Source organism: Ascidia mentula, chromosome 4, assembly GCF_947561715.1.
Source record: "Ascidia mentula chromosome 4, kaAscMent1.1, whole genome shotgun sequence".
Classification (NCBI taxonomy): Eukaryota; Metazoa; Chordata; class Ascidiacea; order Phlebobranchia; family Ascidiidae; genus Ascidia; species Ascidia mentula.
This window is the reverse complement of record NC_138569.1, coordinates 11,261,222-11,289,142: the sequence shown is the minus strand read 5'-3', so window position 1 is coordinate 11,289,142 and position 27,921 is coordinate 11,261,222. Positions and strand designations below refer to the sequence as shown.

The following is a 27,921-nucleotide window of genomic DNA, read 5'->3' as shown; positions in this document are numbered from 1 at the left end:
TGTAACCAAGTATACAAGGTCTTTGTGTACCCACAGTGTTGTAAGATATTTTTGAGTCCCACTCCTCATGTAGACTTGCTACAAAAAGCTTGAACTTGCTATAACGAAAAATATTGTATTTGGCTCAACACTAAACTTTGTAACGAATATACCAACAGGTCAATTACTCCCGCCTCGATAAAATTTTCTAAAAAAAATGGTTTGCGCTTTTTTATAATTTTGTCAAGCCATTGCGCATGTGGTTTGGGTTTTGGCAGAGAATTGATATCGCGATACTTTTGACACAATGTTAGGTTATCAAAGAAATAAGGGTCTTCAATATTTTGCTATGGACAAACCGACGAATTTAATAGTACCTGAAATGTGTTTTGGTGCATTAATCGTGTTTGGAGATTGGTTATGTTACCTGGTTCCAAGTTTGGATAACAGCGCTTTAAATTTAGAGGCAACACATGATTCTCATTATCTATCATACCCGCCCGGCCCATCCAAAATTTAGGATATGGTAACACTTTTATTTCTTTCCCATGATGAGGCCCACATAAATTTAAATAAATCTCGATTGATTTTAGAAGTATTTTTTGGGGGGATTACGTCTGACAATACACACAATTTATGCGTCAATATAGGGTAAAAATAAAACTCTTGGCTATTGTTATCTTCCCGATAAGGGTTATTCCTCTGGTCACCCAAGGGTTCATTACTATGTTCGCTTTTACAGGGAAGGGAGAAAGTTCAATTCAATTATTTCCAGATCCTTCTATTACCACCAAGTCCGAAGCCCATTGAAGTCCAGTCTGTTGAAAGGGTTCATATAGTAATTCGGGCATACGAAAAAGACAGAAAACTTTTCCATATTCACTTCGCAATCAGTCATTTTACCAAAGTCCTACAAAATTTAAAAATATTTTGAGAAATCAGTATCCGAACCTGTAAAAACAATGGTATCGTCTGCAAATAGGGATGATTTTTATTCATGCAGACCACGAACAAAGTTAAGGAGAGTGCTGGGTCACCTTGTCTGACGCCACGCTCTATGTCAAACGATTCTAAGAAATATGGTGTCGAAAATTTACATGCATGTGGAAACATGGCAATGGTCCCTACTGTCTATCATGTCGAACAGCAGCCGGGTATTTGACCCTATATATCGGTGCGGTTGGCGCCGTGTCGCTCCTTCGATACAACACCACGTATTCTTGCGTTGACGAATTTTGAGGAGATCTTGTAGTCCACGTTTAGCAAAGGCGATAATGTTGGGGATATAGAAAATCTTTCCCACTTTTAGGAAACAGGGTGATCAGTCCTTCAGATTTACGCAGATAATTTACCAGATTAAATTTCCTTTCTGGTGATATTGGTCAAAATGGCACCTATTACCACAACGCTGAGCAGAATTGTTTGAATTAGGGAAGTTTTTCTGCATGCCGACGTCACGCCATTATGCTGATTCGCGAAAAGCGGATCACATTCAATGGGCGATTTGGACGTCATCCGGCACCTTAATTTCAAATTTGTTAGTTGCATGTTGTAGAGCGTTAAATTTCCGTTCTCTTGATATTGGTCAACATTGGCACCTATTACAAGAACGCCGAGCAGAATTGTTTTAATTAGGGAAGTTTTTCGCATGCCGACATTACGCCAATATATGCTGATTCGCGAAAAGCGGGTCGTCTTCAATGGGCGATTTGAAGGTCATCCGGTACCTTAATTTCAAATTTGTTAATTGCATGTTGTAGAGCATTAAGTTTCCGTTCTCTTGATATTGGTCAATATTGGCACCTATTACAAGAACGCCGAGCAGAATTCTTTGTATTAGGGAAGTTTTTCGCATGCCGCCACTATGCTGAATCGCAAAACCAGGCGATTTTTTTAATTCGCTATTTTTTTGATTAATACAGCTGCGGAAAATTTTGTTTAAATGTTTTTTGAGGTTTGAACTGCTTGCTCATCCCTGTAATTTGATTCTAATCCAAAAGAAACCAATTTTTGAGTAAATGCCTGATGTACCTTGCAAAATGTGGCAAATTTGCAAAATTATTCTGCCAGAATTCTGCCAGAATGAGGGTGGTGAAAAATACATTGGGTTAAATGCAATTTTGGCGTTTCTCGGCGGGGAAAAACTCTTAAGTTAATGTAACCACAAGAATTTATTTAAATGTAATTCAAGTTTCATCTTTTCAAATATGTGGATGATTTTAATTAATTAAACATGCTAATATTTCCAGTGCACTTATTAGTGTTCGAATAGAAACAGTAGATGAGAAACTATGGACATCATCAGACAGTCAGGTTCTGGTTAGGATTAGAATAATGGGTGAATGGGTAGATGCTCATCTATGATATTATTGTCATTGTTTCAAAATATCATGTTGAATCACTATTCCTTCAGAAACTTGCATTCATGGGAAATATTTAATAATATCAATACAAGTATAACATACATGAAAATTATATGTATGCAGGATTTATTGAAAAACCATGGGTAGAAAGTGTTGTGGAAGTGGATATGATACCAGAGGGATGTTAGTTGACAAAAAAAATCGCCAGTAAAACATATTCATAATCGGTTATGAATATCATATGCGTATTATGTCATAAGTTGCGAAAGAGAGATTCGCCCAGTGAAATGTTATAGCAAATCATTCTACGCGCGTAACTCTTCCAAAAGATATTAAAATATTTAAAAAAATCGATGGGAAAATTGCAGAAATATGAATTTATGTTTCGAAAACATGAAAAAATATCGATTTTTTCAATAACTTTTTTCATAGTTATGATCCCACTTTCAATTTACAACCAAATGAAAGCACGTAAATCAAGCTTTCCAAAAATATTAAACTTGTCCAAAAACACAGGGAACTTCAGCTGTACGAGCCGAATACACCTAAACGCATCTGATAAGTCGGCAAGCCAAGTATGTGTGACACGAACAGACATAATTTTGTAGGGGCGTTACTTAAAACGTGTACATGAATAATAACACTACTGTATATCTGACTTCTGGTAAAAAGGCTACTATCAAACTCAAAGTAAAATCGATCAGTTTAATACATAATTAACTATCGCACGAGGATTAATAAAGTTACAAACAAAGCGTACAAATGTCTCCAGTCTTTCTCTCTCTTCTTTCTTCGCCAAATGAGCGAATAGCGTGTTTGTCGTTTTTGAGTTAATCTGGGTTTACAGCGTAATTGTAGTTCGACGTTAACAAAAAAAAGGGTGATGCCAGCAGGTCGTAATACAATGTAATACAACACAATAATATGCAAGTATGGGGTTGGTGATTCAATCTGAAAGCTTGTCTAAATCAGCAGTATAACATCGAATTCATGTGCAAAAAAAGCCATAATATTGGAGAGCTGCATACAGGGTGTGTACACGCACTGTTTCGACCTGCAAGGTCTCATCAGTGCAGCTGTTGATAGGGGCACTGTGCTAGCTTTTTAAAACACATGTGTTTTTACCAGATGTTAGTTGACAAAAAAAACGCCGGTTAACAAAATTTTGAACGCGGGTTACTCGGCCACCTTACGAGGTAGCGGCATGATTTTTTCACACGATACAGATCATTGGCTGACCTTTCTAACGATACCAAAATTATTAAAAAAATACATATTCATATTCGGTTATTAATATCATATGCGTATTATGACATAAGTCGCGAAAACAAGATTCGCTTCGCTAAATTTTAAAGCATAACATTTTACGCGCTAAACCCTTTCAAACGATATTAAAACATTTGAAAAATTCGATTGGGCTTGTGCAGAAAAATTAATTTATATTTTTGAAACATGAAAAAATATCGATTTTTCCTTAATAACTTTTTTTATCGTTATGGCCCAAGTTTCAATTTACAACCATACGAAAGCTCAAAAATCAAGCTTTCCAAAAATATTAAACATGTCTAAAAACACATTGAGCTGCCGCTGTACGAGCTGAATACACTTCAACCCTACACCCCCCATTGTAAACGCGGTTTAGGGGTGCTCCGGTGCATACTTTCGCCGATAAATGTTGCTACAAACCGAGTCCCGAGCTTTTCTTTTGCACAAACAACCTTATACCATCCCACTATCGAATGAAATCAAAGTTGAATCAATTCAGTCTGAGATGCTATTGTAAATTCAACGATTACTTACTCCAACCCGACCGTCGCCCGCTGCTCTTTTAAGCCGTCAAGCCATATGTATGCGCGTCACGTACTTTCGCCGATAAATGTTGCTACGAACCGAGTCCCGAGCTTTTCTTTTGCACAAACAACCTTATACCATCCCACTATCGAATGAAATCAAAGTTGAACCAATTAAGTCGGAGATGCTATTGTAAATCCAACGATTACTTACTCCAACCCGACCGATTACTATAAAAACTAACATTATTACATGACACAACATTTCATTTAACTGAAACTGTAGAAGACATTGACGATACCTTTTCCACAACCACCACCGATAATCCATTTAAAGACCATTTTGGACAAGTGATTAACCGGGCTAATTTAAATGTCATCCATTCCTTTTCGATTAAAAATGATTTTTATTGTCCCGAATTAATAACCAAATTTTCCGAAAATTTCCTTCCGAAAATAACTCTGTGGAGCGCTTTACTGTTGGGGGATCTAGGTCGTCACGGAAGTAGTGAACCGTACCGCGCGTATTCTAAATACGTTCTAAAAGTCCAACAACGCGGATTTGGACAAAAGTATTTTTCAGGTTGGTCGCTGGGTTGTTTGTTGCCTATTTGGCTCAAACACCAAGCCATCTGTGTACTTCCTCGTGGTGCGACTGGAAGCAGTTTCGGCTGACCAAACACAGAGGCGACTAAACTTTTAAACTTTATTAAATCGGAAAAATATTTTCATAACTTTTTTATTAACTAGAACTACAAAATTTTTATAATATGAACATGTTATAATGTGATTCAACTTTGATTTCATTCGATAGTGGGATGGTATAAGGTTGTTTGTGCAAAAGAAAAGCTCGGGACTCGGTTCGTAGCAACATTTATCGGCGAAAGTACGTGACGCACATACATATGGCTTGACGGCTTAAAAGAGCGGCGGGTGACGGTCGGGTTGGAGTAAGTAATCGTTGAATTTACAATAGCATCTCCGACTTAATTGATTCAACTTTGATTTCATTCGATAGTGGGATGGTATAAGGTTGTTTGTGCAAAAGAAAAGCTCGGGACTCGGTTTGTAGTGTAAAGTAACATTTATCGGCGAAAGTATGCACCGGACCCCTAAACCGTGTTTACAATGGGGGGTGTAGGGTTGAAGTGTATTCGGCTCGTACAGCGGCAGCTCAATGTGTTTTTAGACATGTTTAATATTTTTGGTTGTAAATTGAAACTTGGGCCATAACGATAAAAAAAGTTATTGAGGAAAAATCGATATTTTTTCATGTTTCAAAAATATAAATTAATTTTTCTGCACAAGCCCAATCGAATTTTTCAAATGTTTTGATATCGTTTGAAAGGGTTTAGCGCGTAGAATGTTATGCTTCAAAATTTAGCGAAGCGAATCTTGTTTTTGCGACTTATGTCATAATACGCATATGATATTAATAACCGAATATGAATATATTTTTTTTTAATAATTTTGGTATCGTTAGAAAGGTCAGCCAATAATCTGTATCGTGTGAAATCATGCCGCTACCTCGTAAGGTGGCCGAGTAACCCGCGTTCAAAATTTTGTTAACTGGCGTTTTTTTTTGTCAACTAACATCCCTCTGGTTGTGTTTTTTTGCACATATATTGCATAGATAGATGTTTTTGCCTTTAGCACTATTGGTTACCAATCAGATCCGTTTGGCCATAGTGCGCTCCACTGTGGCTCGTCTGTTGTTTGGTACTCAGTATAGGGTACCCAACGGATCGACTTGATTGACCGAAAGGTACCACAAAGTGGAAATTAGTGTGTCCGCGAGTGTAAAAGCTAGCACAGTGCCTCTGTCAAAAGCTGCACTGGTGAGACCATACAGGTCGAAACAGTGCGTGTACACACCCTGTCTGCAGCTCTCCAATATCTAATTCCTTCTATGAATTTGTTACAAACGTATGTAACAAAAATCACAGCAAAATTGTAACGCACTTTTTCTGCAAAATACTGTTTTCTCAATGTTTTGTAGCATGTTGCATGTAAAAGAAAGGAACGTACACGTTCCCGTCTTGTGTGAAGGGTCAATCCTTGGACTTAATACAGTTTTGATAGGGGCCAGTGAAAGAAAAAAGGCTGCTTCAGCTTTTTACCACGCATGTTTGCGCGACAGAACGTTTTGGACATCTTTTCCTGCCCAGCCCACTGCCCAGCCACGTCATCAGTTTTATATTGAAACAAACGACATACGCAACAATGGACATTATTTATGCACAAAAAAAACAATTCTTGATTTTCCAACATTTTGACAGTGAAGTCTGAACGTTTGAAATGTCTCTGTTACAGAGCGGTTATAAGCCCAATGCAAGAACTGCATTGCTGGTTCCTGAACAACCGAAGGCAGAATATGTCGAACAGGTATATGTAATTGAATATATATATGTTTACAATTTGGAATCAAAACAAATATTTGATTAAACACGAGTTATTGTGTTAAAGAATAGCTACATAACAAAATAAAAACGGTTTTGTATGTCGGAGCCCGTTGGTCCTCTGTGTACATTTGCGTGGGCTAACAGTTATGTATGGACTGATTTTCTTAGAAAAGTTTCAAAAACTCATACTCACTGTAACGACCGCTTGTGCGAAGCCTAGTCCTGTGTTTGTCCCACGACCCAGTAGACCAGTGATTCCCAACCTTTTTGTGGTTGCGTACCACTTTGAGGTAAAACAATTTCGATGCGTGCCACCTATTTGAGTGTTACAAAGTAACCTAGGAGATGAAGTAAACGAACATTTTGGAATCACTTACAATTTTTAAATTCGAACAATATCCGGTAATTACGGAATGGTACCCGTACACCGGTTGGAAAACACTGCACTAGACCTTTTGAAACGCGCCCACCCAATAGCTACCAAAGTCGACCCAATCTTGAATGATCTTTACGAATGTTCGAGATGCAAAGAGTAGCGTTTTTTTCAAAACATTCACACAAAGCAAGTAGTAACGTCACAATACAACTAATGTAAACAATGTGCCACAAAGTTACGCACTCCACCACAATTACCAAATTATATCTGCATTCATCGGTTTCATTTTTAATATATATGACTCGCAAACTATGTTGCCGAGTCCAGATAAAGGTTACATATAGTTATTAACACAGTAGAAGTTTAACAATATAGTAACTTCACCTTACAAAACATGTCGTCCTACAGGCACATGTACGGATGAATACAAAACACGTCACTGTTCTAAAGGTGCACCCGAGTTATTCAAGCATATAAATTCTCACTGTAACATATACCCTGACGATGTACGAACTCATGAGAACATCTAAACACACAAACAGCGAGAACGAAACGCGACTAAACAAAACATTTTAAGCCATAAATTCAGACACAAATTGTGTTTCACCAAAGCACACAAAACAACCCGAACTTATCGGTGTACGTTTTGACAATCCTTTTCCTCGTTGTGCCGAAGTGTCCACCAACAGGACAAGATCATTAACCTCGAGGTTCTTTTTGGGAAATTGCCATTTCTTTTTTAAAGTTTTCCGTTACCCCAGCAAACACACAGCGTAGTTTCGACATTTGCAACGTCGCTGGAAAGTCGAAAATTGGTTACATACCAGGTTATTTTGAAAATAAACGTCGTATAAAAGTTGGTAACACTAACGTTAGTAATGAACGTCGTCTTCACCAAAAAAGTACGTAATAAATAACGTGAGCAAAACGTTCACTATATACGTCAATGAAAACCTGAATGCAACTATTTATGTACGTATATTTTTACGTAACTGGGACGTAATTTCGATACGTTTTAGAAAACCCCAAATCGACCATATTTGCACGTAAATATTTACGTAACCAAGACGTTAATTTGAAACGTTTTGATACAACCCGAATACGACTACAATTGCACGTCAATGTTAACGTAACAAAAACGTTGATTTGAAACGTTTCGATACAATCCGAATGCGACCACAATTGTACGTCAATGTTAACGTAAGAAAGACGTTGATTTGAAACGTTTTGATATAACCCGAATGCGACCACAATTGCACGTCAATGTTAACGTAAGAAAGACGTTGATTTGATACGTTTCGATACAACCCGAATGCGACCACAATTGTAGGTCAATGTTAACGTAAGAAAGACGTTGATTTGAAACGTTTTGATATACCCCGAATGCGACTACAATTGCACGTCAATGTTAACGTAAGAAAGACGTTGATTTGACACGTTTCGATACAATCCAAATGCGACCACAATTGTAGGTCAATGTTAACGTAAGAAAGACGTTGATTTGATACGTTTCAATACAACCCGAATGCGACCACAATTGTAGGTCAATGATAACGTAAGAAAGACGTTGATTTGATACGTTTCAATACAATCCGAATGCGACCACAATTGGACGTCAATGTTTACGTAAGAAAGACGTTGATTTGATACGTTAGAATACAACCCGACTGCGTATACGTCTCTACTCTCAAAGGGTAAAAAATTAACCCTTTTTGCATGTTGACAAAACTCTAAACGCACGTATACTTCGCCATTTATTTCGCTGCCAATTAAAAGTTGAATCGATTGATTGCAAGTTGAATCACAAGTGAAAACAGTTAAGAACCACTGTATTCGGTCCTCTTCACCTAACTGACGCCTTTTTAATCACGCAAATTCACCTTCCTATTCAAAATGGTACTTCGTACTTTCCTTTCCGCGCTTTGCTTATTTTTGTGCTGTTCCCATAACTTCCTAATGATTTAGTGAACACAAAGACGTAATTGCAAAATACAACGTTGATTGTTTATCGTAACAATCGGATACTGTTTTATCTTCGATGTGTGAACAACAATTGTGGCGGTATGATGCAAAACGGCTAAGCAAGATTGTACAAATTGCGGCAATATCGGCAATTTGACCAAATTCCGGCTAATTTTAAAAAACGGCCAAACCCAAAAATATGCCCTAACGGTTTCAAATTCGGCCAAATTTGAGGAATTTGTCCGGAAATTGGCCAAACTGGCTAATTGTTGACGCAACAAACACAGGTTTTACGTTTTTTGTCGTAATATCACTTTCAAAGAATTAATTAACCCCAGTTAATCACAATGCCATAGTTGAGTGTTGTGCGCAGTACAAAAACCATACCAGAAAAACATCGTTCGTGAATTTGCGCCAATAAGCGACCCGAAATAATTTACAGGTAACCCATCTTTACTAACACGTTGGGAAACACTGGTCTAGTGGACCTAAGTAGTGTAAAATGTATGTTAGTGGATTTTCATTTACAGAACAGTAAGTCTTTGAAATTCCTTGTAAGCACCTTGACCAGCTGGCCAAATTCGCACTGGTAAATGCTAACTTAGCAGTGCTCATTCAACCGGTAAGGCCACAGGAAAAAATATGATTGCAGCTGCATTGGACAATATACAGCAAGAACTTGTGCGTCCCCGCTCATACTTCGCTGATTTACCTTTCTTTATGATGAGGGACAAGAGTATTTTCCGACTGTAAAACTTACTTTAAAAAATACAATCATGCGGTTATAAATCGACGCTTGTATTAATGTTTCAGTCTTCGATGTCGCGTCAACAATGGGTCTGACGTCACAATGCTGCAGGTAAAGAGTTGCTGAAAATGCATTGCTTTAGATAGGAGTTCTTCAATAAAACGCGTGTAGCGTAGCTGTAAATCGTTTCAAAGGAAAAATTTTATACGTTAAGGCAAAACAGAAATTGTCCAAGAATATATACGTAAGGAAAATAAGTCTTGGTCGTATGGAAACTGGCAGCAGACGGACACTACAACTTATCTGTTATGTTTTTTTTGGTGGTGCGTACAATTAAGGAAAATTTCGTAAATTTTCAAATCTTTTGCCGAACTTTCTAAAGTGATCTAGCTAGAGAATTAGGAGGACACGTATATAATTTGATTAAGAGTCTTGTTTCATATGCTGCGATTTTCGCCACTGACGAGGCAGCAAAACGCACAACAGTAAACCCGTTTACATGGACGGATCAAATTTGATAATCCGGATCAAAATTTTGTGTCTTAATTTGCACGTATTTACACGACGCTTTAATCCTGTTTCTTCTGTGGTTGCCGGACGCGCTAGTTGCCGTCAATTCCATGCGTTTTTCTTCCACGAAACATTAATTTTCGTTTTGGGTGTTAGGTACTTTTTTTTCCTTCTAACGTTCTACCGCTGCGCAACACGCGTTTTATTGAAAAACTCCTATCTTAAACAATGCATTTTTAGCCTATCTTTACTTGCAGCATTGTGACGTTAGACCCATTGTTGACGCTGAGTCGGAACCATCAATGAATACTGATTGGTTTACGTGTGACCTGTGACCTGTGACCCATTGTCACAGAGGACAGGTGAATTGGCATATTTACCAGTGTGTAATATGGTCTTTTGTTAAGCACTTTATGGTTTTCAGGTCTATATTTTAATTTTAAAGCTATTTATACTATTCTGCACTATGAATCCCACACAGCAAACATTCTATTATTGTTTCAAGGAGGTTTCCACTAACTGCAGAGTTTCAATTTACAGTTGTCTGGCAAAACGTTTGGGGAAGTTTAGTTGTATATATGCCCTGAATGCAATTTGTTTGGAAACAAACAAGGTCCTGCTTTTACTTGTTTTACAGCAGGTTGTAAATACTGAGGTAATTGGAAATAGTCACGCTCTTAGGAAAGTTTAGGTGTACGTGTATATATACCCTGAATGCAATTTGTATGGAAATAACCATGTTATTCATATAGATGTGGCTGTAACTTTTACCAATTTTTTAGACCAATTATGCAAAGACTTCTGAAAAAAGGGGGTCGAAAAAATATGAGCTGCCTAAATCACATATTGGAAAGAACCATCCAACAGAAATTTTGACAGCACATGCTGAAAGGTAAATCAAAAAAATAGTGGTAATTGTGTTTTAATTAATTTGTGTTACTCAAAGGTTTCGCATGCGACTCATTCGAGATTTTCGATTGCTGGAAAATCTCAAAGAAATGGAACAAGGATTGGAGGCACCAAAATATCATCCTGATGACATTGAGAATAAAAGAAAGAGAAAAAAAATTCTATCAGATAACCCATATGCACTTGTAAAATTTAGTGCTATTGCAAAATTGATGGTAAAATATTTTGGTGTGCATATAGTCAGTCACAGTCTGATGCAATGTGTATATAACTTGGGCTCTTATTTTTTTGACTTGTCAAATTAAGTAAAAAATTAGCTAAATTTTAACAATGGGCAAAATTTTAACAAAATAGTTTCATAAAGTTAAAAATAGTAAAATTTGTCAAAAAATGTCAGTTTGTTTGTGCAATCTACAGCAAATCTCTTTTTGAAGCAGCATTATGTTTTATACAGTTTGCTCAAAATAGTTTTTTAATGGCCCTATATATAACATTTGTGGAAATCTTTCCTGAACTGAAAAATATATTAGAAAATTAGTAATGACAGAAATATCATGGTGGCTGAAATGTTGTTCACAATAAATAGTTTTTTTCATAAGAGCCCTATTTATATTCACTATTAAGTATCTGTAACCCAACTCTTGTTCATTAAATTTTTCTGGTGATCATGTAACACTTTGTACAGACATGTTCATATGTTCCATATATCTGCCTTCATGTAAAACAAAGTCACATGATAATGGATAACCTAAAATTTTTATTTTAAATGTGATTCCCAACTTGGCAAGAGAGCAAATTTTGTCAGGATTGCTTAATTCCTTTTGTTGCATAAATGCCAAATAGCTAAGTTAATATTAATCTCAAAAGGTAATATTGTAGCATTTTCATGGCTTTGATGTTGGTTTATTAGTCCACTGTTAGTAAACAAGAAAGAAGGTGGAAAAGAATCAAATGCCGTGAAACAACATATCCTCCACTTGATATGTGGGCTAACTGGGTTGTGGAAAGCAACTTATTCCAAAATTTCATGCTAGTTCTAATATTAATGAATGCAGTCCTGTTAGTTGTAGACACTGAAATTGGTGAAACAACGGAGTCAACTTTTATGGTGAGCATAATAATTGTTTATTTTCTGTTTTGACTTGGAAAAATTAATGCTCCAGTTATAGCAAACAAAGGGCAACATCAGAACTGCTGTAGGTGTGAATAGTGTGGATCTGTCTGGCTAGTTACTCCCATTTCTATGTGGCTTTTCTACTTACTGACCATTCTGTCAAGGGGACTAAAAATGGGCACTTGTATGAAACAAAACATGTATTTGGTGGTTCATTAAATTATATAACTGTAGTGTTTACTATAAAGTATTACTTGATATCTATGTAAATAATAATCAATATATCACATGAAAAAGTCATGGGACAATGCATTCAAAAACTAGGGGAGGTATGAAGTAGCCAATGTGACCATTTCCTAAAAGGTTGAATTTTTTTGCCATGTGTGTATTACATGAACTAGCATTCCGCTTGCTGTTTTAGGAAAACTAATCATTACAACCACCCCTTTAAATATAAAATAGGTGGATTTAACCAAAATTGCATATTGATCCAATGGAATTTTCAGTTATAAAACCCATGATAGAACCACATTCCAATAGTGGTGTATTTGGCCTAATGTCTGCACAAGCCATCAAATGTACAAGTATTATGATTCTTCTGGGGCTCATGTTATCTGCATTATGGTTGAAACGTTTGTACTTAATGTATAGCAGCATGTTAGCTTTGGCTTTCTTGTTTAAAAAAGGTATATTTTGTACCTAAGTACATTGATATGGATTATTCTATGGTATGACCCAACTTGTATTTGTTACACATTTATAACAATAGGTCAGGACAGCGCTTTTCAACCTTTTAAAGGCATTCCACACTTTTCTGACATCTTTTATCTGCGCACAACCAGCCAAATGCAATAAAGATTTGATTTTTAAAACCATCAAATGAATAGGTATAATACTTTACATTATGTTCATATACAAAGGTATTGTAGGTTTAAAAATATAGAAAATTCTTAAGTAAGAAGACTAATTATCATGCGTTTGTCATCCTGCACACCTTCAAACAGCACAAGGGCCACAACAAATAAAAATGTTTTGTCGGCCAGTGCCAAAGTTTATTAAATGTAACTGTCGGACATTTACTTTAAAATTGAAAATAAGACATGTCAAGTAGTTTCTAAAAGCAGACCAATATCATTGCATATTAGACCTTGCAAATGAGCACATTGTGTTATAACAAAGGTTAGATTGTTTTTAGCAATTATTACAACAAGAAAATAGAGCCTCACTTGTATTTAAAATAAACCATATATTTTCTATTCCATGTAGTGTCAATGTCATTATTGAGTAAACTTTATTTTCAAATTATCTGTAATAAAAGTAACTTTTCAAAAAGGCTGCCATCTTTTGTGTATGTACTCTTTTACAAATGCTTTCGCCTCCAAGTCCTAAAAAGGCGAATCACACTATTTATGTTTATTTTAAAACACAAAATTATTTTGCAAAAATGCTTATTCCATTGACAACTACATTAAACATTTTTATTGTCCAAATCCCACTACATACTGCCCAAGACAGCCAGCTAACCTCAGTATCATAATAGTTTGGCATATCACCAATGGCTGTATTGTACATTACCGTATATTAAAGGCCTTAGCATACTACACTGTAATATGGATGTGTAAAATTATTCGTTTTTTAAAATGTAATATTTACTTGTGTTTGTTGCAGGAACTCGTAAGAATCATCCGCACATGTGACTATTGTTGTTTGTGGATTTTTATAATTGAGATTCTTTTGAAGTGGTTGGATGATTTTAAAACCTTTTGGAAAAATGGCTGGAATGAACTGGATTTCTATATTACAGTAATTTCAATTCTTCCGGAGGTACTAATTAAACTCAATCATTAAACAGCCTTATTTTTTTTACCTTATGCTTATGTTCGATGATTTGTGACACATGCTGTGTTTGCATGAAAAATAATGAAAAGAACAAATGTAGTTTTTTATGACAAATAGCTCCAAACAAATTATTGGCAGCTTCCCTGTGGTATATTTTCTGCAACACAATAACCCAAGGCCTTTATTGGTTTTTAAATTTTTAATGTTTTCACATGTCTTTGCCAACCGGCTTTTGAATATGTGTTATATTGTTGTCTAATATACACTGGCAATGACCTAATCTTCTGTGCTTACATGCACAACTTGTCACACTGCTAAAAGTGAACAATGATCTAATTCAGTGATGTATAATCTTTCTTCTCCCCAAATGTGACCTAATTTTAAACAGTTAGTCCGTCCAAAATACAAAAAATGTTGTAGCACTACACTAAAAGTTTTTTTATAATTTATGAATGCATTTTACTTTCTTTTATGTGGCAATTCAGTTTCATTGCTTTTCTTTAGTTAATACGATGGTTCAATAGTGATATTAGCAACTCCGGTTTGATGTCAAGCTTGAGCTTTTTGCGAGTATTAAGAATCACTCGCCTACTTAAAATGGTAAGGTTTTTTTTTTTTGAAATGCAGTGTGTTATTTGTCAAGTGCTTTTACCAGGTATCAAGGTTTGAGCAAGCAAGAATTATTTTAATGAGTGTTTCAAAAGCTTTTAGTGCAATGAGTTTTATTTTGTTGTTATTAGCACTTTTTATGTGGATGTTTGCACTCATGGGAGAAGTCATTTTTGATCGGTGGGTATCTTAACTACACATACCTTTAGCCTTGATTTAAATTGATTATTCAAATATTTTTAAGGTACACACAGTTTGATGGAAAATCAATGGGATTACAACTCTTGTATCAAAAAGCTTTTTCTGATATCCTCTGGTCCTTTGCTACATTGTTTCAGCTTATGACACTTGACCATTGGTTGGAAACATTAACAGTAAGCGGGAAAACTTTTACTAATAAACAGTGCATGTATAAATGTAGTGCACTGCAACTGGTCTGCATGTGCAACATATGCAAAATGGCCAAGTAATCCTGATCTGAAGTACCTACTTTTTTGCCATATATATACATGTTGAAAACAATTTTACAATTCAAAACACTTTTAACAGGATCTTCTAAAAGTGATGACAACACCTTATGATTCAACAGTCACCGTAGTTTATATTATGGCATGGATATGGGTTGGTTCCTTTGTCTTTAAAAATATATTTGCTGGAATAATGGTAAACAACTTTCAAACAATTCGCAATGATCTGCACTGGGAAAAAACTGAAAAGGATGCCAAACTTGAAGTAAGAAAGCAATGCTTTACAAAAACTGGCATTTAACAAATACTTACAGGTGGACAAATTTAAAAAAGAGTTTGCTGATGGTTTAAAAACAAGTTTCAAAAAATCTGAAAGTGGTAAGAGTTTTATTCATAATTGAAGTATGTAATATGGTATAATTAAAGGTATATTTCAAATTAGTGACACTATACACTACTATACAGCATGGTAATGCTTCTTGTTCTTCAAAATAGTAGGCAAATACAGCTGATACTATTTTGGCTGTCAGTCTATTAAGTACACATTTAGTAAACAAGTTTTCAGGGATATTTGTGGCTAATTTTGGTTAATCGATTGACCAAGGCTTTTTGAGGTATCCAATATCTGGCAAGATTTATTCAGTTTAGAACAGGAGAGGAAAAGCATGCAGATTTAAGTTTTGCACCCAAATCAGCATATATTTACATGTCCCAATAATTTGATTTGTTCCAATGCAACAACTTGTAGTTTTAACCTTTCTGCATTGCATACATATCAAGTTTGTAATTTATTGTGCACAAGAATCTAGTTAGAATAATGCTGTGCTGACTGTTTCTGACAAAAGACAGCACAGCTCCATAGTTTCAGAAGTTGTCAGGGCTGAATGGGTTACAGTATGAAATAGATTGAACAACTTCAACATGTTATCAAATTAAACTGCATAAAATTATCTTCAGAAATTGGAAGGGACAAGAATAATAAAAAGATGATGGATCAACCTTCACTTGTACAAGTAATATATTGTGCATATTAAAAATATATTAATTTTCTTGTAAATAACTATGAATAGTTGATGTAAAGTAACCAGAGCTAATCAAAGTAATAATCTTTACTTCTATACATAATTTTTTGACAAGAAATTATCTTTGTAGGAACATGATGTGAAAATATCAAATCAGTTGACAGAAAATTGCAAAAGTGAAGACTTTTTTTCTTTAGAGCTCAAGAAGCCATCTGCTTTGTCGGTGCTTTCGCATATCAGTGTCTACTCACTTCCTTTTTCTGAAGTAAGCTCTGAAGTGACAAATAATTGTTTGTAAACTTGAATTCAGTCATAGTAGATCCCTATTAAAGTCACTTTAGACAATATGTTTCTATATAGACTCTTGATGATCTTGCTCCTAAGTCCACTGAAAACATTCGACAAGCTCAATGGGAAAATGTTGTACAGCGACATATGGATTTGCTAAAGTTGCCATTTATTGAGACTGTTTGGTCTCGAGATCTTTTGTACAAATTTTACCAAACAATGGAAAATATTCAAGAAAATATGCGGGAACGTAATGACGTGCTTTACTTACTAAATTTAGCACTACTTCAAATACATGATCGTTAATATACAGTTATCTTTTTTGAAATGGATCGTTTGTAATTTCTGTGCTAGCATAAGGGATTAATACAGTAAGATGAGATATTACTGTTTTTTAGAAAAGAAAGGACATAACATTATACATGTGAAAAAAATTCCATGTGCTTTGCTGATGAGTGCAATGATGCCCTGAGCCATTTTTACTGTACATGGATGGTTAGATTTATAAAGCAGTGATCATTTACCAGAACTTTTGGTTAAATAAGCTTGTTAATTTTAGTTAAGGACCCATATGGTATTTCTATTAAAATAAGTCTCGTTGTCGGGAAATGTACACCTCATTCACAGTGGAAGGGGACACATAAAGCAATCAGTAATGCATGGGGGTAAATTTTACGGTTAAGTGAGTGCACATACGTGTGATGTTGCTAGGGTGAATTTAAGCCAGTTTCAGGCAGTTTTAGTGGGGTATTGAATCAGGTAGCTACTTGGTGCCAGTGCTGTGTAAAATTAAAAAAAACAGCTAAAAATTCAGGCTATATTTGCAGAAAAATGAATCAATTATAGTGCAGTTTTCTACATTTTTTTTGTTGACGTAGAACTGAAAAACTTTGGATATATGTTTGTTGTAGATGTACCTTTAGTTTTACGCAAAGTTGTCATGCCCGTGGCATTTGCACTCTAAGTGTATGTTAGTCTTGATGTGTGCTATTAATGCTAATCACTATGATTACTCTCGTTGCTTTTACAATACTGAGAATGTAGAAAAATATCTATATTCAAAAAAAACCATCTTGGTTGGATGATTAAGTAGTAATCTAGGCCAGTCCTGGGTATCACTTTTTGAAAGAATTTTAGCGCTTTATCCCAAAACCAACCCAAGTTGTCAGTGGGAGATCTATGATTTTTCATAAACATTTTTATACAGTGTAGAATTAATATGAAAAATGTAATATTGCCATTGTTTATATTTGTGACCGGTTTCACACATACAAAAGGACAATACAAACGTGTGCAAAAGTAATTACAAACGACCGCCCTGACTCTATACTGATACGAATTGGATTTGCTTGTGTTGATGGGTGGGGACGTGAAGGTGAATCCACCCATTCTGTGGTGATTCCACACGATTCCATTACTTGTGGTTTCATTTGGACTGCTGCCGTACGTTTTAGCCATCTTAATAAAGGATTGTTTACCTGATTGGTGTTGGATACACAGAGTCTACAGAAGAACCATGATTGTGACGAAACGTATAACATTGTCTTAATAACACTGACACCAGAAACTAACGATGCCTATGCAGGCTAAATAGATTTTTTACTAATTTCAATAAACTAGCTGAATTTATTGACATGTTTTTTTTTTGTTTAAAACATATCGGCAAGTGCTTATTCCATCATCAGCAACCTAACAAAGAAAAGGCTCAGTAAAATTGACAATAGATGACTTCTATCTGCAACATTTTGTTTCACACAATTTAATAGAAATATGTATTTAAAAGAATTCAGTAAATATTTGTGTCATCATCAATAATGCAATCACAACACTGTATATTTATTGCATGATTCATGCATCCAAGTAATCTTATTTGTGTATATTGGTTAAATCATATGGTGCAACGAAAAGGTAAGAAAATACAGAGGTAATATTACAATACACCAACACAAACATTTCCAAAAGTTGAAAATTCCAATTCTATACATGGGTACATATTTCGTTCCTGTTTTGCTTGCTCATGTTACCAACACAAGTAGAAAGGTTTTGCATTTTTTGTCTGGTGACTGAAACAACTAAAACCTTTTTTTATACAGACCAACAAAAGTGTTCTCAGGGGTCCTGGCAGCATATAACAGTGATCACAAACTAAATGGTAAAACTACTGTTTTTTTATACATTGTATTGCACGCTCATGTTGGAATTCTATCAAAGAATGAAGGGTTTTAAATTTGTTTGTTGTAGGAATTCCACTTTCACCACATATCTCCAATGTGAATACATTTGAATCATTCTAAACATTTCCAATACAAATCAAAATTACCATTATAATTTATTAAAACCAAAGTTTTTACAGTGTATGTAATATGCTTCACAAAGATAGGAAAAATGTACCTTTTGCGAAGTGACACCCACAGAGGCATGGTGTTTAAATTCAGACATTCCACTTTTGCACCACATCACAAAACATTCACTGTTTTTCCAAGTGTAATTTTTGCCCAGTTGAGATTTTGCATTGATCATAATCTGAAATGCCACATAAATTGTCATGAAGCCAGGAGGTTGCACACTATGCCCTTAAGCATTCTGTAGATAGCAAAAGTTTAGATGAACTATTATGAATTAAAAAACACTAGTGTGACTTACAAGAAAATGCCACAAAAACTTCATTTTACACAGCTTTGTAATTGAGGACATAAAATTGACTTCCAATAACCCAATGAGCAACTATTAGGTCAATATGATCATTTGATTTGAAGATGCACAATTAATTTTGTCAGTAAAATAGTATTGTCAGTTTTTCCTTATTTATATAATTTTTCAATTCATTTTTAGGATATGGATAGTAAAGTGATAACTCTGCCATTCAATACAAATCACAACAAACTGATTTCTGTAAATTTATATCTATAATAATTTAACTTAAAGCACTTTACTATGGAAACAATATTAATTATGATAAAAATGCTTTTATGAGAAATCCAGAACCTATCAATCAGAACCACGATTCATGGCACTTTTTTGAGGCCTTGATAAACAATGATATGCAACAGGATGCAAACCAAGGATTATGCTACTTAAATTCACCAAGCAAGGGCAGAAATGGATTGTTTCAACATCAAAAACAGAAACAGCCAGGTTCCACTTGGAACTGGGCAACAAAAAGTATGCAGCATACAAATCTTCTATTTCACATAGTTCTTGACAACAAAATGCCTATTATAATTTTAAAGAAGTTACATACCTGAGTTAAAGGAAGGCAGTCAACATTGTAAACCCAATTGACATTTTGACATCGACAGCCTGCACAAACCGTCTAAAACAAAACAATGTGTCAACTGTCCAATTTTGGGAATGTGTCTAAGGCAAATGAAAGGTATAAAAACAATAAAATACCACATCAATTCATTCAAATACAAGAACTATGTATCGTAACTTCCAGCAGCATTTGTGTTGTATACAAAAAAATACCCACATCATTTTTGCACCCCATTGCATTAGGCTTTTTTAAATAACTTGACTGTGTGATATATACACTCACGCTTATATAGTACCTTGTGCTATTACAAATGGAAAATACTGCACTGATAATGATAACTCTCTCCTGTTATAATTCCTGATGGATAGAATTTCAGTCACCTCAAAAACCAAATCACTCATTAGCTATGTTGAACATGAAAAAAAAACAGCACAGAAGAACAAATTTTGAAGAGTTTTAACCATGGATTTTCAGCAAAATATAAATCAATATCTACACAGCAAATGTACCACCACTGGTCATTCAGATACAAGTTTGTTGATGTCTTAAACAGTAATGTGCTTTAAAATTTGCAGTAATTTGGAAATTTGATGAATTTGCACATTTTCAAAATGTTTTTTAGAATTGCTTATTATTGTTACTTGAACCCAGTTTTATTTATTTGGTGCAGTTTGATAGATGTAGAACACCCACATGGATAAAAAATTTTATGCTGTTAAAACAGATCATCAAGCTGATGGATTTAATAATAGCCGCTAAAATCAGTTAAAGTGGATAAAAATCAAACGCTACATCAAAAAAGCATGGCCCATGCATGCTGCATGGTTATATTGGGTGTTGGCTGATGGTAACATTTCAGGTTTAATAACAAATTAAAAAACAATTACATTTCTGAAGAAATGGTGATAAGACTTGCAACAACTAAGGTAACCTGACCCAAAAAGGATTTTGCGCCTTGTTAATAGGAAAATTTAAAATGAAATACTCTTTAATGAAGGTAGTCTTGAGATGTTTATTTAACTGACTGTTAAAATAAACGGACCCAGGGAAAATGTCATGGAATGACAGTTTGTTCAGGTTGGTATATTCTGGAAACTCACAGAAGAGTAATCATACTCTACAACGGGTTATTTTTGTTTTTATCTCCAAACCGTTTTATTTAATCCAGCCGCTGGTGTGGTGCCTGTTAATACTGATTTTACCCCCTGAGCAAACTGTTGACGCAACAGCGTTTTTCGTTACAAACGTTGACTGCAGATCTGCTTGTTTTTATTTAATTTTGTGCAGGAATGTAGTCTGGATGTTAAGTATATGTAAGTCTGGATGTGTGTGTTTTGACCCTAATTGTAATGTTTGCTCTTGTTTTTTTATTATATTGCTGTATTTAGAATACCGTATAGGTGAAATATATATATTCTGTAAACCAGTATCTTGGATGATTGTGTAATAATCTAGGTCAGTCCTAGCAATCACTTTTAACAAGAAGTTTAGTGCCCGATCCCAAGACCAATAAATGTTGTCAGTGGGAGATCTATGCTTTATGTAAACATTTCTCTTTGAAATGATGTCTGGTCTTTTAAAACTTTGTCAAGTAGAGATCAAACATTCACATCTTGACTTCTGTTTTACATGCTCACATTTCAGCTGTCTCTTTTCTAAGTGTATTTTGTGTTGATTATGATAGAAAAGATTGTTTTGTTTCAATCATGCAGTAGTCACTTGGAAAGTTGACATTTTTTGACACCAGTGTCTAATAGTCGATTTTACCACAACTTGTTGTAAAAAAATGCAGTTGAAAACAGAAACCATTTTACTATGATAAAACACTGAAATTACTTACCTCTATGTTTTGCTCAATTATTTCTTGATTCATCAAATAAAAACATAAATTATTTCCAGTGTACAGAATCCAATGAAATTTCAGCCCTGGTCTTAACACTTCAATTGCATCACCTGGCCTCAACTCATGAATGTTAGTGGTATAAGATAATAAGTCGCATCTTCTTTCAGCTAATAACCTAGAAACACAAACATGTCATATTCAGCCCTTGAAAATTCTACAATTATATTCGATATTTTATCATTGCCAGACACTCGTGTATAAAATGGCAATTCACTGATGTTGTTATTTATACTGCTTGCATCACACAATCGATGAGCCTAACATATTATTAAGTCACAAAATAATGAGTTAAAACATAATATATATACTGTCACAGATTTTTTGTGAGGTTGGATAATTTTCAGCCTCAGTTAAACAACCTGAAAAAAACAATTTCTAAAATTTTGGCAGTGAAATATGTTTTTATTTTTATGTCAGAAATTGGAGAAAAAAATGAATAATAATTACTATTTTTTTTGTTCTATAAATATCAATTATTTCTTCAGTAAATTGGAAAAAAAATTAAGTAGACATTTTTTATTGTAACAATTTATTTTGTCATGATTACAGGAATCCACAGACTAAATATATGCATGTTTTTAAACTCTGATGCAAAAACAACAAACAAACAGATTATGCTAGGTGTAATTTACATGTACCTTCCGTTCATTTTTATCGTGAATGTTAGCATAGTTTCTTTGCCAGAATCAACATTATCATGAATTACACGTTCACTGCAATCATCATCTGTGCTATGGAAGACAAACATCAAATCTTCTGCAAAAAATTGATATGTCAGAGTTTCTTATTCTGCTAGGCTGCGGACTGGTGCCAGTGTGCTTTCCCAGGGGGTTATTTTATTGACAGGCCATTTTTATACTTTTGAACCTTTATACATATACTTATATGGACTTTTGTGTATTTTTTGCAACTTCACTTCTTTATTTCAGTTTTACTCCTGGTAGTTAAACAAACTATTAATGCCTTGTTAGGTGAAACAAATTTTTCTGATAAACCACCAACTGAATTGTCTGTATCTGTTTTGACCTGTGTGATATAATACATATTTTTTGCCAAGTTTATATTTTTGCTTTACAATATTAGTTATGTCCTTTAAACAGGAAAGCCAAATGCTGCTCGCTCAGTTGCCTGCCCACCCCTGTGCTTTTTTGTAGCTTATTGGTAAATGTACTGATGATGAACACAGCAAATGTTCGAAAGACGTTTGGCTTTCCTGTTTGAAGTATTTAACCCCAAGTTTTTTGCACACAAGTTATGTTCTGTTTATCACATTTTAATTTTGATTTATAAAATCACCAGGCCTAAAGAGTTGTTTGAAGTTTTACCATACAATTTTTAAAAAAATCCTATTTAAACCAACACATTCTCAAGCATTATTTTCCTGACGTAAGACCGAATTAGAAGTTATACAACATAGTTCTAACATTTCTCAACTACATATGTGTTAAAAAAACCTGAGATATGTTTTTTGAACGAACATTCATTCAATCATAGTTTTCTTGTGGGTCATAGTACTTTTCTTATAACGCTACCAGTGCACAATAATGCAGAATATTTTACATTGTTGCAATTCAAAGATTTACCGGAGACGTTCTCATCTTTGGTTGAAACCTGTTTGTATACAGCTTCTGTATTTCCCATTTTGTGACTCACATTTATTGTGGCAGAAGTAATTGCATATATAACATACTACAAGGTTTCTAAACAAAAAAGCATCTTACATTTTCGTTACTAGCCTACACTAGTTGCAAAAAGTTAAAAGACTGGTTGTTTTAAACGACAAAAGCGTTTCACCTGATTGAACAGCACTTTGCATTTGTGCAATATGTAAATTAACTGGGGTTTTTATACAAATAGAATACAAGCTGGGTTCACACATACACACGCTATGCGCCGAAAAATACTACTACACCGGGTCACAAAGTTTTTTCCAAACTTGATCCACACATAAGCATGTGTAAAACAGAAATCTGTGCGAATTTTAATGATTAGGCGTGAACAGGGCCACAGCCTGTTATTTTTGTTTATAAATTTGAGTTGAAATACTACACGAAATCGTAGCGTTAACATTCGCACAGATTTCTATGTTACATAGGCTTATATGTGGATCAAGTTTGGAAAAAACTTTGTGACCCGGTGTAAAAGTATCTTCCCTATGCGCCAGAAAGTTCTTTTTTTGTTGCATTACTGCAGGGACATTTTATGGCGCGCGGGATTACGCTTGCAAAAGAGCATGGAAGCGTAAAATTTTAGTCACTAGAGGTCCTGGCCTCGTTAGCGTTTGGTAACCACACAACTAAGGCCACACTAACGCTTGGCGCCGGCGTGCGGTCGTACGCTCCGGACATAGAGTGTGGACCCGGCCTAACCCCGTTTACATGGGAAGATACTTTTACACCGGGTCACAAAGTTTTTTCCAAACTTGATCCACATATAAGCCTATGTAACAGAAATATGTGCGAGTGTACCTTGGCCACAATATACCCCGTGAAGCCACTGAGCTCCCGTAGCTCAGTTGGTAGAGCGTTGGGCCTGGTTAGCCCAGGGTCGTGAGTTCAAACCTCACCGGGAGCTTGATTTTTCAGATCTCGCTCCGACTTCGGGAAAAGTGGCTGATCCAGCTTGGCTGCGAAGCCTGTGAACCTTATGTGCGAACATTAACGTTACGATTTCGTGTAGTATTTCAACTCAAATTCATAAACAAAATAACAGGCGATGGCCCTGCTGTTCACGCCTAATCATTAAAATTCGCACAGATTTCTGTTTTACACCTACTTATATGTGTATCAAGTTTGGTAAAACTTTGTGAACCGATGTAGTAGTATTTTCCGTTTACATGGCTATTTTCCGTTGTGTTTATATTTCTGTTTACACAGGTTCAAGGCAGCTTTGAAGCTAACCCGCCGATCCGACTCTCTCGTTTACGGAAAAAAAATGGCAAACGACTTGTCCTTCTCAACTGGACAGCTTAAAGTGCATGTGACACGGAAAAATAAAACATGTTAATAATTAAACCAAGAGATGGTCATAACTTTAAAACAATTTTGGCGAAAAAAGTAGCTTGATACGGCGACTGGTTTCTTAGATACAACTGATCAAAGTCGCATTTTTACCGCTGCGAACGAAATCGCGCGAAAGCGAGATTATTGTTACGTGACGTCATAGAAGGCGCTTTGGTCGTGTGAGTGCTGGCAGCAAGCCTTAATTAAGTGTTGGAATGGAAAACATTGTGAAACTGGTTTAGTATGGTATTGCATTAAACAGAGGACAACAAGTGAACAAGTGCAACAAACGGATTTTGATGTTAATTTGAGCTGCAGACAGATGGCAGCTGTTTCGACTTATTATGTCTTATTTAGTTGTGTAATAATAAAACAGTTACTGGAACAGTGTGTCATGTTGTTACAGCATTTTTAATCGCTAACATGATACATGAACTTTTGGCAACACGACAGAGACAAACCGTCAATTTAGCATTGTCGTTTTGTCCACTCACAGCAAAAGATAGAAGTAGGTTAATTGAATTTTGAGACTGGCAAAGACCGCCGAGAAAAACCGACCAAATTAGCTAATTATGCAACACAACACTGTTATTCAGTCATGTAACAAGAAATGTTGGAATCATCAAATTAAAGTCAACACAAAGGTGAGGTTAAAGTTATGACATCAAGCCCAGAATGACGTCATGTAATGTCACTGAGCAAAGAAACGCACCAATCCCGTCTTATCGAAGTACAGAGTAACGTCGTTGCTGCTATCCCCCTTGGTCTTCCGATAATCAGGTACAAATAAGCCTTTGGTTTGTGACGTCACAGTGACATATTTTTATGTGATGTAAAACCGCCCATTTCGTAATCCTTCATCAGTCTCTCTCGTGCCTGCTATTTCTCGCCATCGTGCTGTGACGTTCGCACACTCTTTTGTTATTTTGATAGTAATTCGCAGCATTTCAGTCACGTGATAAACTCTAGTTAAACGCGCTTGGAACAAATTTAACTTTACACCGCCTGGCATTGCAAACGTGTGTTTCCATTAATAAATAAGTCTGCTCACGGAGTTTTAAATTCAGTAGTCTGCAGCAAGAACACGCAAGCAGACTTAGCACAGCATAGCAGCCGACCGGAATCATTTGGTACGCTACAATCCGTAAAAATGAGACATTTGACCTTAATGATGTGCCAGGTGGGCTACATTTTGCATTTTTTTGCAACCTGTCAGTCCGCAGACTGCTTAACTTAAGCGGACTTTAAAAGCACATGTAAATTCGTGGATTTCGAATTTAAATATCACGTGACTTAGTTTCTAGACGACTTGGCCACAAAAACGGGGATAACTGCCAAAATAATGAAACCATAGTATACTAAATATAGAGCAGACCAATGGCTGTTTTTTTTATGGCGTATGAAAAGTTTGTCACGGTTGTGCACCAGCTCTCGGGCGCTCCAGCAGACAACTGATAGTTGTGCTGACTCGCCAATCCGGCACTTTTGAATTCGAAACAGGAAAACACCGCTTGTCGGATTTACGTTGGATTCAAGGACTTTTTCGCGCCGATACGCAAATGATTTAGTTGCAAATTATTTCGCATTGTAATAAATTATGCCTTGTGTTAAATTTATAAATTGTTTAAACTAACAGCACAGAGGCGCAAATAAACGTAGTTACCAGTAGTATTCTGTCATGTATAATCATGCAGCCAACGTAGAACAGCGAACTGCTTTGTAAAAACACATTGCATACTCAATACTATTCTCTTTATCTACATTTTACTGCATTTATCAGAAAATGCCAGGCAGTAATATTTTTTTTTTGTAGATTTATCAATTATGAATTAGTTGCAAAGTTGACAGGTGTAGGCCTACTGCAAGGATATGGATGCATAAGGTGTAGCGTCTCGTATTGGACATTATAGCCTACATTATTTCAGCTATGCTTTAAGGTAACCGCATTTTGTTTTAAATCACCGCTATCACATCTAAATCCTCAGTCTGACACCAAGCTGGTTGCAGGTCGCGTCACTGCTGGTGGCCTGTTCTTGGACCCAAATTTAATCTGAGAACAAAACCGCGATCTGGACCGATCTGTGAGACGAAAAGTTACTTCTTTATGGTCTCCTACATAAAAAGATGTGTGACAAGAGTCGCAAATATATAGGAGACCATAAGAAGAAGTATACTTCTTGTGGGATATAGAGTGCGCTGACCGGATAGACACCTGTCGGAATGCGTTGGTTTCCAGGGACCCACGGTTATCCCTTCGAACAGCAACATCTAAAAACGATAAAATCCCACCATGGTGAACTTAATACTCGCTTCGATCGAGTTGAGGTGCTCAAGCAGCGATTCCACGTAGTCGCGATACACAACCACAATTAAAGGTATCATCCACGTAACGTCGCCAAAATGAAGGTTGAGCATGGTGGGATTTTATCGTTTTTAGATGTTGCTGTTCGAAGAAAAAACCGTGGGTCCCTCCGCACGAGTGTTTACCGGACACCGACGCATTCCGACAGGTAGCCTATCTAGGCCTATCCTTCCGGTCAGCGCACCCTATATCCCACAAGCGGGCTGTAGTACGTGCACTATGCACTAGAACGGAAAATCTTTTTACAGAAGAAGAGGCCCGTTAACAAGAGGTGGGTAGTGTGCGGAAGGCGCTGTTAAGAAATGGTTACCCAAGCTCCTCTGCGCCGAAATCTTGCATCCCTGCCTAAATGCAACGAAAGTCCCACCGGGGATTGTTTTTGCCATATTTTCCAGGACTTTTAGAGACCTTAAAGAGACTTCTGGATGACTTTTCCATCCTTGTGTAAAAAAGCAACTTAGCTCTATGTTGCGGCAAATTAGCTATCTTGCCGCAACTTAGCTCTATGTTGCGGCAAGATCATTTTTTTAAAACGGCACCCCGTTTTTTTTCAGTCAGTAAGGTGACTTGTAACACACTGTTAAAAAGTCTATTATAGCGCGTCATAATTAAAATCATCCACATATTTTAAAAGATTAGGGATGAAACTACTTGAATTACATTTAAATAAATTCTTGTGGTTACATTAACTCAGAGTTTTTCCCCGCCGAAAAACGCCAAAATCGCATTTAACCCAATGCATTTTTCATTTTGCGTAAAGTGTTACTCATGCGTGACGAAAAGAGTTTCCATTCCATGTTTTAGTATTCTATGGTGGTATACTGTGTGTTGTAACCAAAGAATTACCAGAAGCTAGTTGACACAAAAAAACGCCATTTAACAAAACTTAGGTGGGAACTTTGCACTGCAGACCAACTGATTGGTCCTAAAACGCGAACTATTTCATTCCCAGCATAATTACACACCGGCCAGTGATTATTTAAATAAGTGTTACCCATTATAATAACTACAAACTTATTG

General features: G+C 35.8%; 2 protein-coding genes and 1 non-coding gene across 7 annotated transcripts; 2 read left to right on the top strand and 1 right to left on the bottom strand.

Moving 5' to 3' along the window:
- The first annotated feature begins 6,477 nt into the window (after nt 1–6,477).
- On the top strand, nt 6,478–17,085 carry LOC145898657 (cation channel sperm-associated protein 2-like). 4 transcript variants are annotated; one of them, XM_082987199.1, is made up of 14 exons: nt 9,735–9,943; nt 10,388–10,492; nt 10,913–11,022; nt 11,077–11,254; nt 11,950–12,147; nt 13,822–13,977; nt 14,497–14,592; nt 14,648–14,781; nt 14,846–14,975; nt 15,151–15,333; nt 15,383–15,446; nt 16,026–16,081; nt 16,221–16,355; nt 16,451–17,085. In XM_082987199.1, the coding sequence occupies exons 4-14, from the start codon at nt 11,084–11,086 to the stop codon at nt 16,682–16,684; spliced, it is 1,557 nt and encodes a 518-aa protein (XP_082843325.1). In that variant the 5' UTR covers nt 9,735–9,943; nt 10,388–10,492; nt 10,913–11,022; nt 11,077–11,083; the 3' UTR covers nt 16,685–17,085. The 4 variants fall into 4 exon arrangements, with proteins under 4 accessions (XP_082843326.1, XP_082843325.1, XP_082843324.1 ...); XM_082987200.1 differs by lacking the exons at nt 9,735–9,943; nt 10,388–10,492 and adding an exon at nt 6,478–6,517; XM_082987198.1 differs by having other exon boundaries at nt 9,735–10,492.
- A 1,057-nt stretch (nt 17,086–18,142) lies between these two features.
- Nucleotides 18,143–23,266, bottom strand: LOC145898659 (protein LRATD2-like). 2 transcript variants are annotated; one of them, XM_082987201.1, is made up of 6 exons: nt 23,121–23,266; nt 22,176–22,293; nt 21,475–21,652; nt 19,620–19,691; nt 18,770–18,901; nt 18,143–18,668 (listed from the first exon to the last, which is right to left on the bottom strand). In XM_082987201.1, the coding sequence occupies exons 1-6, from the start codon at nt 23,176–23,178 to the stop codon at nt 18,537–18,539; spliced, it is 690 nt and encodes a 229-aa protein (XP_082843327.1). In that variant the 5' UTR covers nt 23,179–23,266; the 3' UTR covers nt 18,143–18,536. The 2 variants fall into 2 exon arrangements, with proteins under 2 accessions (XP_082843327.1, XP_082843328.1); XM_082987202.1 differs by having other exon boundaries at nt 22,176–22,290.
- Nucleotides 23,267–24,037: 771 nt separating this feature from the next.
- Nucleotides 24,038–24,111, top strand: Trnat-ggu (transfer RNA threonine (anticodon GGU)). Its single transcript has one exon. It is a non-coding gene; the product is annotated as a tRNA-Thr (tRNA).
- Nucleotides 24,112–27,921: the final 3,810 nt, after the last annotated feature.